The sequence below is a fragment of the Cupressus sempervirens genome, chromosome 3 (assembly GCF_028749045.1).
Source record: "Cupressus sempervirens isolate cs-2001-9-10 chromosome 3, ASM2874904v1, whole genome shotgun sequence".
NCBI classification, from domain to species: Eukaryota; Viridiplantae; Streptophyta; class Pinopsida; order Cupressales; family Cupressaceae; genus Cupressus; species Cupressus sempervirens.
Window position 1 is genome coordinate 513,427,914 of NC_143120.1, and position 18,629 is coordinate 513,446,542.

An 18,629-nucleotide genomic window follows, 5' to 3' on the forward strand; every position below is an offset into this window, starting at 1 on the left:
AAGAAGAAGACATTGATCTTGTTGAGGATATAGTTATTCTGAATTGGGATATCTCTACTTTGAATCTCGATCAAATGCATATAATAGGTGAGATTTTGCAGAAGAAAGCTAAGCAACAAAGGCTTAGAGAGAGGAGGACCAAAGAACATCAAGAACTAGAAGATGCAAAGAACATTCTTGCAGATGTATCAACATTGAGGTTGATACTTCTCAACCTATTTTGGCTCAATTAACATAAGCGGTTTAGAAATTTAATGAAGATTTAAATGGGCAAGAGAAATTGTTGCAAAGAGCATAAAAGAATTTTGAAAACAAAGTATTGGAGCTAGTTGCACAGAAGATTGCAATATATCAAGTAGGCTTATCTACTATTCTCAACTCATTAGAAACCTTTGCCAAAAATGTCACTTCTCTATTTGGTAAACTATGTGATACATCTATCTTTACACAGGAAATCAAAGATAAACTCTCCAAGATAGATGAAGATTTGAAGGTGAGTGCACATCAACTGTCACTTGATCCAAGCTACAATTCTACTCATTACACAAAGATCAAATTTCTAACTAATATGCAAGCATAATTACTAAGGGAAGAAACCCGGATAAGGGGCAGACTTGTAGATATACAAGGCAAAATTCTTCCAAACATGGATGCATTGTAGAAACACATTGCACATGTCAAAACTCTCATCCATGATAACAACTTCTCCATAGTTGATCACATGATGGAGTTATCAGTAGAAGTTCAGACTGCATTACATGCAAGCAAGGTGTTGCAAGAAAATTGGGACAAGACAATGTCACTAATTTTAAAGGTACATTATGACTTCTTGTCACACTTTGGAACAACTGTATAGCATACACCTTTGACATTATGTCAAAAAGGGGGAGAATATGTAAAAAGGGGAGACTATGTGATGATACAATAAAAAGGGAGAAGATGAGAAGATGTATAACATGTAAAGTATGTTGATTATATATGTATGAGGGAGCATCATAATATTATACATATACATGTACAGATATTCATATAAACATCTCTTACAAAAGCAATTTTGAAAAATCTAAAAAACAAAGTATTTTATTGAGTTGAAGACACATGATGGAGACTAAAGATTATTTTGAATCTTTTGAATTCAGTTTTCATTGATAAGTGTTTTTGTCATTTATGCCAAAGGGGGAGATTGTTGACATTATAGTCAAGTTTGTTTATTAGTGGCACACACACTTAGTCAGATGGTTAGCAACTATTGAGCTTATCTTGCAGTCTACAGTGTTAACTAAGAAATTCAAGCTATATCGAGTTCTACAATTGCTACTGAGTTCTAGGAACAATATTTAGTTCTCACCGAGCAGTATCTACCAAGTTGATGATTATCAGTGTAAACCAAGTTTCATAGTATTTACCGAGTTTCTTAGTGCAAATTGAGTTTTCTAATGTTTATCGAGTTCGTAGCTTCAGTAATGTGAATCTAGTGTTGACCGAGCTATGCAATGAAAACCAAGTGATTTAGTTTATACCAAGCTCATAGTGATAGTGTTGACTGAGCTATGCAGTGTCAACCAAGTGATTCAATTTATATGTCGAGTTTCACAGTGTTCATCGAGTCACTAGTGCAGACTGAGTTTAGACTACTTGGAAGTGATTATTATGAGCCGAACTTCTACGTCTACCAAGTGCATGATGATGCCGAGTGTTGACAATAGTTGCCAAGTGTTAAAAACTCATCGAGTTTGTCTTTAGAACCTGAGTACTTGCAATTGGGCTGACTTTGTGTATTTTGGTGAAACTTGTATTACAATTGACTTTGATGAATTGTAAATTGGATTGTTATATATGTAATGCATTGTATTACATCCAAATAGGTGTTGAAGATATATATATATATATAAGAGCAGAAGTGTGAAGTAAGGAGGCTACAAGCAATATAAGGAGCAACAAAAATTTATCTATCACAACAAGGTGATCATTACACTCCAAAGGAATCTCATTCAACAAATCAAAGTTGTAGATAAGATATCAACCACTGATTCATCTTAACAAGTGGAACAATTAAATCCTTTCACAAGGTAGACTTAACAGTCTTTTGTAAATCTCTTTACCAAGTGCATGCTTCACTGTATGTTTGTAGATCCTTTTGCAAGGTGGACCTAGCAGTTCTTATTGCTCCTAACAGGGCAGATCATCAAAAGTGATCATTGTAAGCCTTAACAGGCCAACTTTATACTATAGTACTAAAGCTTGTGGGTATCATCCCCATCCCAATTTTACTTTCTATTTTGAAGGTTTCTGAGTTACCATATTGTGTGTCAAAGTGTTATGAATGTTTTAATGCTTTCAGTTTTTCATGCACGCAATTAGATCAGAATACATATGAAGGATTAATTGGTGAATTAAAGTTAAGTTTTATTGGTTACTGATTCACCTCTCCCCTCTTAGTAACCTAGCCTATCTTATATTTCCAACAACTACTTCATGATTGACAACACACACAAACTTAATAGCTAACTCAAACTTATGGACACCTAACTCAAACACATCTACAATAAGAACTTGATTCAAACTAGAACTTTTTGACTGACACCTAAACTAAACTTGTGTTGCCAACAATTCAACAAGATTTGCCACATGTGCAACAATTATTATTGGCTATTGTTGGAACATTAACTCCAACACCCCCATACAATGTGACAACTAAAGGAAATATTATGTAGAAATTATACTTTGAAAATATGTCATACATGAGTAAGACTTTCTTATAGTTATGCAACTATCATCTAGCTCTGAAACACCATTGGACACACCATCTCCACATGAAATGTCTCATAACCCTCGTAAAAGTATGATGCCAAGCTTCTAGACTTTCAAATCTCTTTGAACTATTGGACACACCATCTCCACATGGAATGCTTCATAACCCTCATAAAGGTATAGCTTCTCCGACCCTATAGAACCTCAAACTATTAAAGCATCCATCTAGACTCTACCACATCTTTTGCTACTTTTCAAAGCATTGATCTCTTCAAAATCAAACAAATTCTTCAATGAAATCATAATCATTCAATGGTTCTTCTCTTGACCTCATCTTCTTAACAACTTCTCTGACAAACAAAACTTAATAGGAAGATAGTTCTAATACCATACTGGAAAAATAGAATAACAATAAAAAAGAAGAGAAGAAAGAACTTTCAGCTTGTTATTCTATTGAACAATAGATGCAAATTTATATAATAATTGACTCAACAACATTCCTAAATGACTACTAATTAGATTGACAACAAACTACTTCATGATTGACAACACACACAAACTTAACAACTAATTGAAACTTATGGACACCTAACTCAAACACATCTACAATAAGAACTTGATTCAAACTAGAACTCTTTGATTCACAACTAAATTAAACTTGTGTTACTAGCAACTCAATAAGGTTTGCCACATGTGCAACAATTATTATTGACCACTGTTGGAACATTAACTCCAGCAATAATATGAGTAGAAAAAAGCCTATTATATTAAAGATTTCAATCTAATTGGGGAATTTGACGAAAAAATGTACCTTGGGGATGCTATTAAAGGAAATGCAAGGTTATTAGTGGCACAACTGACGACGGGATTTGGAGGAGAGAACTTGCATATTTTGTAGGTTAGGAGTGGTTGAAACAGAATAAGATTTTCTCTCATAATGTGAGGTATAAGATAACATCCGACCTCTCAATGATGTCATCTTGAAGGCGGACAACATGCATGGAAGGGGACAAGATAAATAGACTATTTTTTTGGGTTAAGATCCATATCAAAAGATTGAGAATGGAAAGGAACATAGAAATTATCTAGTGCAATTGTTCTTAGGAGGTCAAGGGTCCTATGGGAGGGGTTTGGGCTCTATTTTTGTGGAGCGGGTGGCTCCATGACAATTTTTTAGAGGGGGGGCTAGAGGTTTAATTAGAGTCTTTTCCTACATAATAGGAGCCTTGAATTTTTAGCCTTCTCAATTTGAGTGGGTGAAAAACAGGTGGGGGAAGAATTATGCCATGTGTCAACAACCTACACTTCATTTTCCCACCAAAATGAAATCTCACCAAACAAATTTATGAATAAATTTAATGAGGCAAACAACTTACTTGAATTTAGGAGCTATTTTTAGGATCACTTCTCTTTTTAAATATCCCTAAAAAAGCTCGCACACCAAGAAAGCTGGTGCCCATAGCCTTAGGCTAGGGTCTCATGGGCACCCGCTTGCTTAAAAATAGAGCAGGTGCCGTTGAGATTTTTTAGGGATAATTAAAAAGAGAAGTGGTCCTATGGATTTATATGTGAATTAACTTCAAAAAAATCAGCTCCTAAATTCAAGGAAGCTAGCTGTCTCATAAATTTTAAAAAATAAAATTATATTACTTCATAAACTTGTTTGGTGGGATTATTTCATTATGGTGGGAAAATGAAGATCAAACTGTTTACAAATGACAAAATTCTTCTCTAAGTTGACCCCACCCTATTTTCACCCGCTCAAATTAAAAGAGCTAAAATTTTAGCTCCCATTTTATAGAAAAAGATTCTAATTAAACCTTTAGCCCCCCTAAAAAATAATATGGAACCACCCGCTCCACAAAAATAGAACCCAAGCCCCTCGCATAGAACCCTTGCCTTAGACTACTTTTGATCTATCATTAAAAACATACATTGATTGATTGATTGATTATAGTCTGCATAACCATTACACCTCTATTTGGAATTTTGTTTTCCTATCCTTTGATAAGTAGGAGATAATTTCCACAGCAAGTCAAATTGTGATGTTGTTATCGGGATTTAATTGTGTGATTTTTCAGTCAAACTCATTGACCATGTTTCATGAGTAGTGATTCAACGTGAATCCATCTCTCATGAGAATGAATGGAACACTTAGCACTCATTGGATCTAGGTGATGCTCACAGGAGTGAAGCACCGAGACTTCTCGGAAGATCACCCATCCCGGTACTACTTCAGCCTAAGTGTGCTTAACTACGGAGTTTCCTCCATGGTTAAACCCAAAGCTTGCAAACCCATTTGCAAAACCTTCACCAAGTGTTGTGCCTTATGAACCATTCATTAGAAAGCCCCTTAAGCTCATCAATTGATAAGTAGGAGATAATTTCCACAGCAAGTCAAATTGTGATATTGCTATCGGGATTTAATTGTGTGATTTTTCAGTCAAACTCATTAACCATGTTTCATGAGTAGTGATTCAACGTGAATCCATCTCTCATAAGAATGAATAGAACACTTAACACTCATTGGATTTAGGTGATGCTCACAGGGGTGAAGCAGCGAGACTTCGCAGGAGGTCACCCATCCTAGTACTACTCCAACCTAAGCGCACTTAACTATGAAGTTTCCTCCATGGTTAAACCCAAAGCTTGCAACCCCATTTGAAAAACCTTCACCAAGTGTTGTGCCTTATGAGCCATTCATTAGAAAGCCCCTTAAGCTCATCAATTGATAAATAGAAGATAATTTTCTCAACAAGTCAAATTGTGATATTGCTATCGGAATTTAACTGTGTGATTTTTCAGTCAAACTCATTGACCATGTTTTATGATGATTCAAGTGAATCTATCTCTCATGAGAATGAATGGAACACTCAGCACTCATTCATTGGATCTAGGTGATGCTCACAGGGGTGAAGCACGGGGACTTTCCGAGAGGTCACCCATCCGAATACTACTCCAGCCTAAGCGCTTAACTACGGAGTTTCCTATCCTTGTTCAGAGGAGAGATCTGATGGTAGGTTGTTCAGTAACAACTGTTCACTAAATTTTGTTCGCTATTCGAGGAGCCCTTTGTCCAGTTGATGGCCATCAGTCCGCCTTTCGAGAGGTGGCTCGGCGCAGTTGGGAATAATGTCTACCAGAGGTACTCCACAGCGGCCCACGGCAACAGCACCACGAGGTTCCCCATAAGGGCCGTCATCTTTGACATGCTCTCCTTTATTCAGAGGACACCCTCAAATGCAATCTCTTTAACTGACTCTACTTCTTCTTCTGATGGCCAAAGTGACTTGAGCAATCTCATTCCCACCTCTGCCTGTACCAGTTCTTGCTCTGGTGAAGTGAATGCTACTGAGGTTGTACGTAGTCTTGGGGTTTACGATCCTCCCGAGTTGCAAAATAGAACTTTGATAGAGGGCAAGGAAAGGTTGGCGAAGAAGCAGATGCTGGAAGAGGTGATGGGCAGAGGGGACAGTGTGAGAGCCAAATACATGGAGCAGATCAGAGCCAAGAAGATGATGGCTCAAGCCAGGAGAGAAAGGGAAAGGTTTTCCATAGACACCAATGCTAACGCTTCTTACCCCGTTCAATCTACAACTCCTCACAAGGCCTGGCGTCTCACAACCAATTCCGCTGCGCTCCTCCTTTATCTCGAGGTACGTTTCTCCTTTTCTACTCTTTCAATTATATCCTGCGATAATGCATTTTTGTTTTTAGTTTACAGTTGTTTGTAAATATCTGGAAAAGTTTGCAAGTCATCACGCCTCAGACTGCCGCGCCAGCCAATTATTTTCAATCTCGTCATAAATCTGGAACGCTGTCAGAAATTGTGATTTTATCACCCGAAAACACGACATTACTCCAGTCGGCATTGAAATTTGAAAACTACAGCATTGTTTTCTCTGTTTTATCTGCACTATGCTTTGTTGATATTCCCATGGAAACATAGGCTGGTTACATTGTATGCTTTACCAACCTATTATCCAGAATCTTAACTCCTTGTCTGCTGTACTTGGCATGAATTATTAAAAGTTGCAGTTTGTCGTAGTTATGATTTCATTGTTGCATCTTATTTGCCGAATCTGAGAAGGCATCCTGTAACAACATTATAACATCGTTCAAATCAAAAATATCAAGCCAATTATATAGAGTTAGATGAGATTGTTATAACTAGACTTTTAATTTGTTTTCTGGGATTTGAATCGTCCATGCTTCAATCATGTTAAGATGTACTCCACGAGTGGTGATTACTGTAACGACAGTTTTCCTCGCGTATGGGGATAATAATTTTAAGGGAGGAGACCCACTTAGCACACAAGTATCTAAAAGCATTCGGAATTAATTTTGTTTTCAACTTGGTGTTGTTCGAGGTCAGCTTTTTTTCTGGTTTCTGAATGATGGAACTTCACTATTTGCTTATGGATAATTTCTATATATATAACTGGATTAATTGGAATTCCATATACATAACTACCAGAGTAAGCTGACTTACCCTTCAGCAAGCTATATCCAGTGGGCAAAAATACATTTAAACTTTCTTCAACTTAAGAAGATACAAGCAATGATACCCATTTACACTGAAATAAACATAAGATGTACTGCAGGTTGCTTGCCTTCATATTTTGGTTCGTACTCAACATAAGATGGAGAGCAGGTTGTTTGTATTTCCTAATTTACTCTTACATAACATTGCCGAGTTGTTCGTCCTCAAATCATTTCTAAAAGCAAATCACTGAACCAAAAGTATTCGAAGACACAAACAGGGGTGTCAATTCTCAAGCCCTTTGTAGGTTGTGTTAACATGGCTAGCTTCATTGCCCATGCACCTAGGACACTCTCTGGGTTGTAGGATGCTTGATGTGCTGAGGGGATTTAAACTTTGTCTCCTCTATATCAATGTACTCTGTTAAAAATTACAGCAGGTTTTTGGACTTTGCTTCTTTAATTTTTTTTTTTGAGCTCCTTAAATTATTGAATTCTGAGCGAGCAAAAGTTGATATGTTCTTTACTTTTGTTTGGAAGAGTTATATGGAGTCTTTGTTTGAGTAATCAAACTTGTGATATAATTTGTTTTGGTATGTTTGTTGACATGTCACTGTTGAACTGCGTTTCAACAGGAAAGAGGAATACCACAAGCACTTATAGCACGAGGAGATCAGTCACAGCTTAATGAATTGCTAGAAGAGCTCAGAAATTTCAAGTTCCAATATTTAAGGAATCTAGAAATAGACGAAACAGAGAAGTCAACTTCAGAAGTTGCAAATTCTGCAAATCAATAGTTTGCTCCTGGCCCACTTGTTTATTTGAATAAATTTTGTAAAGAGAATTTTGATATCATTTATTTCTTTCTTTGTAATGACAGCCCCTAGTACATTTGCCTTTTTATCTACAGCAGTGAGATTCTGAAATCATTTTGTGCAATCTGGGACCTTCCTCCATGGCAGGTGTTACTGGTGAGCATTTTATTTGTATGCTTCAAATCAAACAATATAAGTACACTTCAGTATCGGTGTTCTTATTTATTGAAGTATTTTTCATGTTTTGAGTTAACTGCTGTGTACTTTACAAAGTGCACTGTCTTGCATGTGCGTACTCACATACTACATCTGTTCTGGGAATGGGATATACTTTTGCTTCTTTTGAAGTATCTATGTAAAAGCCAACTGAGACTTTTAGTTTATATTGTGTGAGCATATGCTCATTTTACGAATGGTTTTACTTTTGTAAAAGCCACAGACCTTCAAGTTTCAAGGCTTTCACCTTATAGAATTCAAGCTTTTTCATTTTTATTTTTTAACATTACACATGTGAAGCCCTTGAGACTTCAAGAAAATCTTTTAGACCAAAGAGAAAATTATGAAGCAAAATAAGCATTTTAAGATATAATATTTAGGACGACTTTAAAAGTGTTTGGATTATAAGAATTTTTTGGCCCAAACCATCTCAAATACCCACACATATATGCTACAAATATTATTTTGATCATGCCATGTTGTATTACATTGTAATTTTTGTCATTTATCATGATTCAAATTCAAAGCAATAGCAGGTTACATCTATTGCAGTCATGTTGGAAATCGCAATTATCAAATATCATGGGGGGAATTCTAGTTGCCCTTTCTTGTCTTCTCCTTGCATCACCCGAATGATTTATCATGATTCAAATTCAAAACGATAGCAGTTTACATCTATTGCAGTCATCTTAGAAATTGCAATTATCAAATATAATAATATATGCAAATTTTAGTTCTCTTTGCATAAAGTTTGGAAGGCGTGAAAAATTACAAAGATTTAGTGTTATTGATCAGTCATGACTGTTGAAGATTGTAGTTGCGATAGAGATCTTTATCTCTGATTTTATGAAATAGAAATATGATCGTTATGACTTCAGCTGAAGAAGACATATGTAATAATATATGAAATAATATTATATAAAGGGACGTGTCATTCGTCATGCAAAGAGGCATGCCTATGGAAATTCTGAAGAGTTTTTAGTTGGAAAATGAAGAGACCTTTAGTTGTGTAATGAAGAGTCTCTCTATTCTTTATATATGGATTGCATCAAGTGAAAGCATTGTACTTGAACATTTTTGTTATCAATAAGAGAAATACTTTGCTGGCGTGGCTGGGTTTTTCCCTTCAAGCGGAAGGATTTTCCTAGGATAAAGTTGCTGGTATCCTTTTGTGCCATTTTTATATTTTCATATTGCTGTTTATCATTATTTTCTGAGCAAAATATTAACATGGTATCAAAGCAGGTTCGATAACGACAATAAGGCAGTTTCTCTTGTGTTCTAGTCTTCACTAGGGAATTTGTATGCGATGAAGATTGCTCTATTGGGAGAGCTCTCTGTTTTGAAGGTTGATGCATTCTATCTTCATAATCATACGAAGTGAGTGTTGGCCTTTTATCAGTGAAATTCATATTGTGCCATCAGTTCATTGGAGCATAATGGATGTTATCCTTTTGGTTCCTCGACATAGTCTTTGAGCATCTTTTATGTACAACGTGTATTGTGATCATTCTATGTAGTGTGATTTTTCTCCTACAATCAAGTACTGCAGTTGATGGAGACTATTGTGTTAACTCTTCCTTTTAGCTTGTGTGAATCAAGGGATTTTACTTATCTATTTGCTTCAGTCCTGCATTGTCGTAGCATTATTGTAGGCAGTCATTCTATCTCCTGCTGTCATTTATGATCCCATCCTACCTCCATCAGACTATCGAAGGAGAATGATTTGATGATCTGGATCATGCTGGAGCAAAGCCATCGAAGCTTAAAGTTACTTTTGCAGCCGACGTCCCTTTGGAGCCGATTTACTATGAATATCATGGTCAAGAGCCTCGTTTCGGGGACTGTTTTTCAAACAATCTGCCCAAAATAATTATCGTGAGGTTTATATTTTTGATATAAACCATTCTCCGTAATGGTAGTATCTCGCTCACATAACTGTGCTTCGAATATGTTACAAAAGAAATGGAATCTATTGCTGATCCAGAGGTTCACTTCAAGGACACTAAAGTTATTAGAGACTGCAACCGATACAACATCATTAAGTATGACCAAGATCAAGGGCTGATGGGTCATGGCTGTAGGAGATTCAGTGATGCTGTCTGACTGGATCCTCAATCATGAAAAAGAACGTCAAGTATTTGTTTTTCAGCATGGGGCCAAGAAAATACATAAAACAAATGAATGCCAAATATGCAATGAGTTAGCCTTGACAGTAGAGACTTGTCATTCTTCTGCGCATGTTTTGGAGATGCTGTCACTAATGGAGGAGTCTCAACTCATGGTAATCGTCGACTCTTGTTTCTTTTTTACGCATGCCTATTCAACTTCAATATGTTGCGGTGGAGAAATAAATGTTCACAACACCTTGTTTTCCTTTTCAGTTGTTTTAATCATATTTGTTTTTGGTATCGTAAATTCAAGATCAGTTAAAAGTGAAATAAAGAAAAATTCTATCTGCAATTGGGACATTTATTGGGTTGCAATGTTGAAAGCAAGTTCAACGTGTGTTTGAAGGTGTGTTTACTGGTGTTGGTTCCCAAAACTGCAGATTGGAAATCCAAGAGCTTGCCACTTCTCCAATAGGATTCCACAATTAGTGCTGGCCAACGAATGGGAATACTTCTGGATTCCCCTGACTTCAGGCTTTGCTACACCTAGGCGGGTAAACTGTCACCTCAAATGTTGACTACTTGGTCCAAGGCTTTTCTACAACGAATTTAAGCTTTGCGAGTTCTCTGGTTGGCAAGGTCTTCAAACTTGATCAAGATGAAACTGAATGCTGAATGTTTGAATTGAATGAATGTTTTGTATAATATTTGTCAATAATGGATTTGATGCTTGTAGAAGGAAGATATAGATTTTCTGACTTCTATAATATAAAGACCACTGCCTTTGCTCATCCGGGCAACAAAGTCAACTACAATGAAGATTATCATGTACAACTTTATAAAGTTCTATGCACTTGAACTACAAACAATTTAATAATCCAATCGCGACGGATCAAGAATATATATGCAATTTTAAACTAATCCAGATTGCACTTTAACTCTCAAGGTGGGGAGACAAACTGGATATAAATACCGAAACAATTCAATATTTCACTATATCTATAATTATTGAGTTTAAAATGCCATAAATGACCCTGTCTACTTATCAAACATTGAAATTGCTTATAGAATTTAAAGATAATTACAAATGACAAATCAACTGCAGTATAAATCTCCATGCCCTTAGTAAAAATAAACAAAGGGCCTTTTATTTCAATATTAATTTTTTTTTGAATTCATATTACAAAGCCATATTTTCGCTCCTTGTTCCTCCTTACAAATGAATATATGAATATTTCTTCTTTGGAATGTTGAATATGTCTTGTTATTTTTTATATCACTCCTTATTTATATACTTGAGAATAAAAGAGAGGGTGTCTTTTCAAATTGAAAGAATACTTCCCTTCATAACTAAATTGAAACTCTTCACATTTTAATTTCCCGATCATTATATGAAACTTTCAATTAAACTTTGGTGTTTCTAAAATGAAATCAACCTTAGAAATAAATACTCCTAATTGTTTTGAACTTGTAATGATAGAAGACTTTGATATCAATCACATCCTTAATTAGTTACTCCTAACGACACCCATTTTTGACGTAGATGGTCATTAATAATAGTTTGAGCCTTCAATTGATTAACTCGTGCCACACTTCTTTCCTGAGATGTATATGATAGATTTTTGTATTTCAATTTGGGTTTCATTAACATCTGCTGCCATCGGGTTTAACTATCTTTTGCTAGACGTATACAGCATGCCCATCTAATTTCATCAGTGTCAATTACCACTGGATGTCTTCCTATTGTGATTTCTTCATATATGGTCAAACTATTAACTATAGGTTTCCACAACACAAATGCCACACATGCATATTTAGAAGCTTTCAAGCGTGCATGGACGTGCCAAATTTGCTTCTTGCCATTGTCTCTAGCTACATAAGACTCCCGATAGTGTCTACATTGAGATGGATTGCCAACAATATATTTCTGATAAGAACTTCCCAACTCCAATAGACACACACAGAGGATACATGTCTGATTCCAGTGGTAAGTCCATCCATGCTTTTAGGTGATACTAGGAAAGTCTTCATTTATAAATCTCCAATGATTGATTGTGTTTCATGGGAATGAGAAGGTGGTCGATCTGCATATTTTTTCACCTTTGTATTCATCCCAATAATTTTCACTTCACACATGTTGGCTTGCTTGTCTATCTCCTTTTAAGGCACTTCCTTTGTTTGAAATCCTCTTCACTGTGATCTAGTTTCTTTTGCTTCTTGTACAACATATTTGCTTCTAACTCATCTATTTCTTTATCTTTCCATCAACACTGCTATTAGGATTGGTACCATTGTGTGTATGTTATTTGTTTTTGTGTTGTGTAACTCCTATATGCAGGCAGATTGAATCAACTCCGCAACATATAACTTTGTACATCTTCGATTACTGTTGTTGTATATATATTTGAATGCTTGACTGGGCTAACTTCTTCGTAGATCAACCACACTTCCTGCCATGATGTGCAATTTATCCATATTGTGCTTGTCTACAAATATTGCAGCTATCACACTTGTCACGGTTCATGACTTGATGGGTATTTCACTAGTGTACACAGGATATGGTTAAATCCTTAAGAGATTTAAAGAATTTAAAACTTTAATTGAAAACTTATCAGGACATAAAATTAAAACTCTTAGGACCGATAATGGAGGGGAATATACGTCAGATTTGTTTAAAGAGTTTTGTAAAGAAATAGGAATTAAGAGGGAGTTTACTGTTCCTCATAACCTACAACAAAATGCGGTAGCAAAAAGGAAGAATGGGACAATTATAGTAGCTGCAAGAGCTATGATATTTAATCAAAATCTAGAATATTATCTTTGGGTAGAAGCCTCTTGTACTGTTATCTATATTTGAAAACAAAAATTGTCACTCCTACCTTAGAGATAAAACTCCCGAAGAAGTCTTTACTAAGGTTAAACCTAATATAAGTCATCTTAGGATTTTTGGGTGTCCAGTATATATACATGTTCCAAAAGAAAAGAGAACTAAGTTAGAACCCTTCGGGAGGAAAGGTATTTTTGTTGGGTATAGTGAAATATCTAAAGCATATAGGATTTTCATACTTGGTTAGAAAAATATTAAACTTAGTAGGGATGTAATATTTGAAGAAGATTTAGCATTCAAAAGAGCTCTAAGTTCTGAAGAACCCTCTCCCTTACCTAGTTCTGAAGAAAATACTGAATTTGAGTCTCAAAGGGAGAACATTGAAGAAATTGAAGATGAAATTCAAAACCTCAATCTTGAAGAAACCCAAAATTCTAAGAAAAGACCACTTTGGGCCATTAAGACAGTAGAGGAAGCACAAGACTTCGTTGCACCATCTGGAACATTTAGAGAAAGCAAAAACCCAAAAGATTTTCTAGTTATGCAACAAACATGAATGATTTGTCTAAATCAGTACCAACCAATGTTTGAGATGCTATTAAACATATAGCTTGGAAGGATGCCATGATAGAAGAATACCAATCCATTATGAAGAATAATGTTTGGGAAATTGTTCCAAGACCTGAAGGAAAATCTGTTGTTTTTTCGATTGGATATTTAAAATCAAGCATGCTGCTGACGATAGCATTGAAAAATATTGTTAGAGTTTTAGGTGACTCTACAACACCCCCAGGATCAAATGAAAGATCATGATAACTTCCACAAGAGATTGGCAAGACAATTGCATGAAGATGCAAGAATGCTATTATTGATAATGGACTTGATTGACATCCAATGGATTGATTTGAAATGTACATAATAGGCTTCCTTATATAGGAGAGGCGATAAGAGACAATGATAAGGAGAAGATAAGCTATCACCCACACAAGTTGGAATCACATGTCCACCAAGGTGGACCATCCTTCATTATGCAATGAAGTATGTGCGATGATGGGGATGATAATGTGATAAGTACACTAAAGCTGGAATGAGATAACAACTATGACCACCCAGAGTGGAATTTCTCCTACACCATGTGTTTAATTGAGATGCAAACTCCCAATTGTCTCAATCACAAACTACTGTGCAATGCATTATCCTAAGTAAGCTTAAGTAAGTGTAATTAGTGAATATTTAATTACACCAACAACGCCCCTTAAGTGCAATTTAGGGGAATGCACTTAAACTCACAATGCAAGATGGGTCCTGACTACTTGGCTAATTTAAGGTACCCATGTACAATATGCAATACAATACATGAAATGTAATCTCTCATAAAGTGGAGAAAGAGAGAAAATCTCATGGGAAAAACCCTCCTCCAAAAAGAGAGATGAAAACAAGATGCATGGATGGATGGAGTACTCAAGGCCCCCCAAAAATTGCATACATCAGGTATATACAAAGAATGATCCCCCCATAGGAAGGAAATAAGGAGACATGATATCCCCCCCATAATGAAGAAGCTCCAATATAGATGAAGAGTACCTGCAAGCAAAATATAAATTAATACCTACAAGAAACATGTTTCCCCTTAGGAAGAAATAAATACATCAAATAATGAAGAAGCCACTCCGTGTAAAAAGTGAGGAAGGAGGAAGAAGGTCTCCATGTATGCATCTCTGAAGACTAAATAGGTGTCTTTAAGCTCAAAGATTCTGTCACACCATCAAGCTGACCTATGAGATGTGAAAAACTAAGAGCACATGAAGAGTTGGGAAATCCAATCTCCAAAGAAGGTGAAGAAGTATCTCAAAGAGAAACCTCCTCAGATGTATTAGCCAAATCTGTATTATGACTCATCCGAAAGAGCATCTAGGAATTCATCCCACATTGCAAGATCTGAAGCATAAAGATCATCTTGCTGAATAGTAGAACTCATGTCTGAAGAAGCAAGAGGTGGAGGAGTAGGAAGTTCAACACTAGTCTCAAGAACACAATGATTCAAGTGTCCAATGTTCTCCTCACATGAATTATTCACCCTTGATAAAGGGTTAGGTACATCATGAATATCATCATCATTATCAACAAAATTTGCAAAAGAATACAAGCGTGATGTATGATCGACAACTCCCATAGCTATGACATCTCTAGTCTTCATGTCCCTAATATAGACATAATCAGGAGTGAACTCAACAATTTTACCTTGTGCCCCATGAGTAATTTGGTAAATGGAAAGGAGATTAGTGGTCAAGGATGGTATGCAAAGAACATCATTAAATGTACCCTCTCCCACAGGAACAAAACTTTTCCCACAAACATTCATGTATGTATTATTACTCATCAATATAGGTGGAGAAGTACAAGGCTCAATAGAAGAAAACTTATCCATAGAAGATGCCATGTAATGTGATGCACCTGAATCAAGAAGCCATTTACCTTGCTTAGGATGTGTGAAAGCAATGAGTGCTTGTCCTTTGCCTCTAGATGATGATGTAGATGTAGCAGCTGCCTGATATTGAGAAGAAGGAGAAGACACTGATGAGGGCAACTGGATATTGTTCTTTTGAAGAATGTGAGTAAGAGTACCAATCTTCTTATGGAAACATTTATGCTCATCATGTCCTAACTTTTTGCAATAATCACATTTATCTCTCTTTCTTCTAGATGATTCCTCTCTTGAAGAGGCCTTGGATTCAATATTATGTTGTGAAGGAGAGTCATCACCTTGTGTTGTTTGTTTCCCTTTCCTTTGGGAGCCTTTGGAGAGGAGTCATTTGCAATCTGTTGGTTCCCAAAACCGCAGATTGGAAATCCAAGAGCCTGCCACTTCTCCGATAGGATTTCTCAATCAATTCTGGCCAACGAACGGAAATCGCTTAGATTCTCCTGCACTTCGGGCTCCGCTACACCCAGGCGGGTTAACCTTCACCTTGAACACTGACTACTCAATTCAAGGGTTTTCTTATAGCGAATTTAAACTTTGCAAGTTCCTCGGCTGGCAAGGTCCTTGAACTCGATCAGAATGAAACTAAAACTAGATGCTGAATACTTGATGATTGAATGTTCTGTATAAATTTTGTAAATAATGAATTTGATGCTTGCAGGAGGAATATATTGATTTTTTGACTTCAACAAAAAGACCAGTGCCTTTGCTCATCCGGGCGATAGAGTCAACTTCAGAGAATTTTTACATACAACTTCATAATGTTCAATGCACTTCTACTGCCAATAATTTTGATAATCTAGATGCGACAGACCAATTATGATGCAATCTTAAATTAGTCCAGATTGAATTTTAACTCCACTGAGACAAACCGGACACAGCTGTGGAAACAATTAAATATTTCACAACACCTATGATGATCAAATTTAAAATGCTTAATTGACCATGTCCACTTATCTGATAACAAAATCATATACAAAATTTTAAAATATAATTATGAGGGACGATTCGCCTGTAGTTTTAAATCTCCGTGCCATTAATGATAAACAAAGAACATTTTTATTTTACTATTAAAATAAAATAATTGTATAATAATGAAATAATTGAATTTTATTCTAAAATCATATTGAACTCTTATTCCTCCTTACAATAAAATATAAATATGAAATGCCTCTTCTCAATCTAAATGTTCGGATATATTCTTGTTTCCTTCTTTGCATCTTTATATTTATATGCAAATGAAAAGTCCTAACTTTAAACAACGTGCCCTTTCACCCTAATTATCATAGGTTTATGATTAAGTCATCTCTTTAATATGCGATAATCTCCATTATTATAACTGTAGCCCTTTGAAGAATCAAATGACCTTGATCGATAATAGGAAGCTCTTATTCATTTTGCTGATATGTTTGCTGCCAATATTATATCTTTTATGAGGCCCTTCGAAGTTACAAGATTCCCGATGACGTTGAAACCTCAAAAAATTCTGCTTTGTCCACTAGCGTGGCTCCTTGATGTTATACTGGATTAATGGGTCGAATCTCCATGGACGCATTCCAAGCGTAAAATTTGAAGCTGTCATTCTACATGTGGAATTCATCGTGTATTCTAGTAAAAAAAAAAATTTTGGACGATAAACACCTTTTACCATTCCAAACTATTCAAATGGTACTCGAAGATCCTTTGGTCCATTTCCACGGGCAATATTTCACACAAGGAGAGTGGTGGGAAAAAGCAAGCATTGATTTCTGAACCTATCTCTGCTTCCATAGCTGTGTTTGTGACGAGACGAGGGCTTAGGCTCAGACCATAACTCATGTCCCCGCTTCTACTTTTACTTTTCTTTCTTATTGACAGATGCTGAATAGATTAAGTCTTCTACAAAATGGATGCATCCAACGATTTGGGTAGTCACACTATGGTATTCGTGTGATAAGATCTGGAAAATTTTCACAAAAACATGTCTTCTATTGGGCATCATATTCAAGGGTTCATCTTCAGCAATATGTTTGGCTTCATCATTATCAGGCCTTCAACTTTATCGTTTCTTTTGAAAATGCAGACTCCTCCTTTATTCAAACATTTCTACCTTATTGTTGCATAGAGCAGGCTTTGATCCTGTCACAGTTTCATTCAATTCTCTAATAAACTTAATGTGCAGGCCCGATCTTGTTCATTTAGCTTATGACTTCTTCATAAAAATGTCGGAATCTTGATTTGTTCCTAATAACTTATGGGTTACTTGTTGATGGTCTGTGTACAACAGGCAGATTAGATGATGCTTATAAACTGTTTAGAGTGTTACAATAATCCAGTACTATAACTTTGGTTCAAATGACAAACAACTCAATTTGCAGCATTATGCTATACAGCACAAAGAAAGGATTTTCTAGTAAGCTTTTCCTAAACAATAGGCACATTGCAAAGACTCTTTGAAAGGATATAGATTTCTGATAAGCTCCATGAAACTAATATTCCATCTCAGATTTCTAAAACTATAGTGGATAACAAAGGATGTATTGGTTCTGTTTGTTTGTTCTATTCACTCCTCTTATTAGCCTTCACATCAGTATTATTACTTTTCTTCGTATTAATTTAATCATGGACTTGAATATATATATATTTCAAACATAGGCATCTCCTGGCTGTATCTTTCTGATTAACCATAATAACCATGACACTTACATTGGCTGACATGACATGGATAACAAAGTGATAGGAGCGTGTACAAAAATGGAGACTAGAATTTAGAGTCCTATCACAACCAATGCTTGATGCTTTAAAGGCTTCAATTGACCCATGTGTGCTAACTTTGCTTGTTCCCTTGTGAGCTGAGTTGCAAATTCATCAAGAGAAGTCATTTTGTATGCACTACCAAGAGCATCCATGGTAGCATAAAATGTGGAAACAAAGATTGAATATTCAGGACCTAGTTTGGAAAGAAT

At 35.9% G+C, this 18,629-nt stretch overlaps 1 protein-coding gene across 2 annotated transcripts in view; it reads left to right on the forward strand.

Moving 5' to 3' along the window:
• Positions 1-5,607: 5,607 nt before the first annotated feature.
• LOC149567428 (uncharacterized) overlaps positions 5,608-18,629 on the forward strand; it is a 34,377-nt gene continuing 21,355 nt past the window's right edge. The window contains exons 1-3 of one of the 2 annotated variants that reach the window (XM_089820613.1): positions 5,608-6,407; positions 7,869-8,029; positions 8,144-8,204. In XM_089820613.1, coding sequence (XP_089676739.1) covers positions 5,835-6,407; positions 7,869-8,029; positions 8,144-8,204 — 795 coding nt within the window. In that variant the 5' untranslated portion in view covers positions 5,608-5,834. The remainder of the gene's footprint in view (positions 6,408-7,868; positions 8,030-8,143; positions 8,205-18,629) is intronic. The other variant, XM_089820614.1, reaches the window with a different exon arrangement.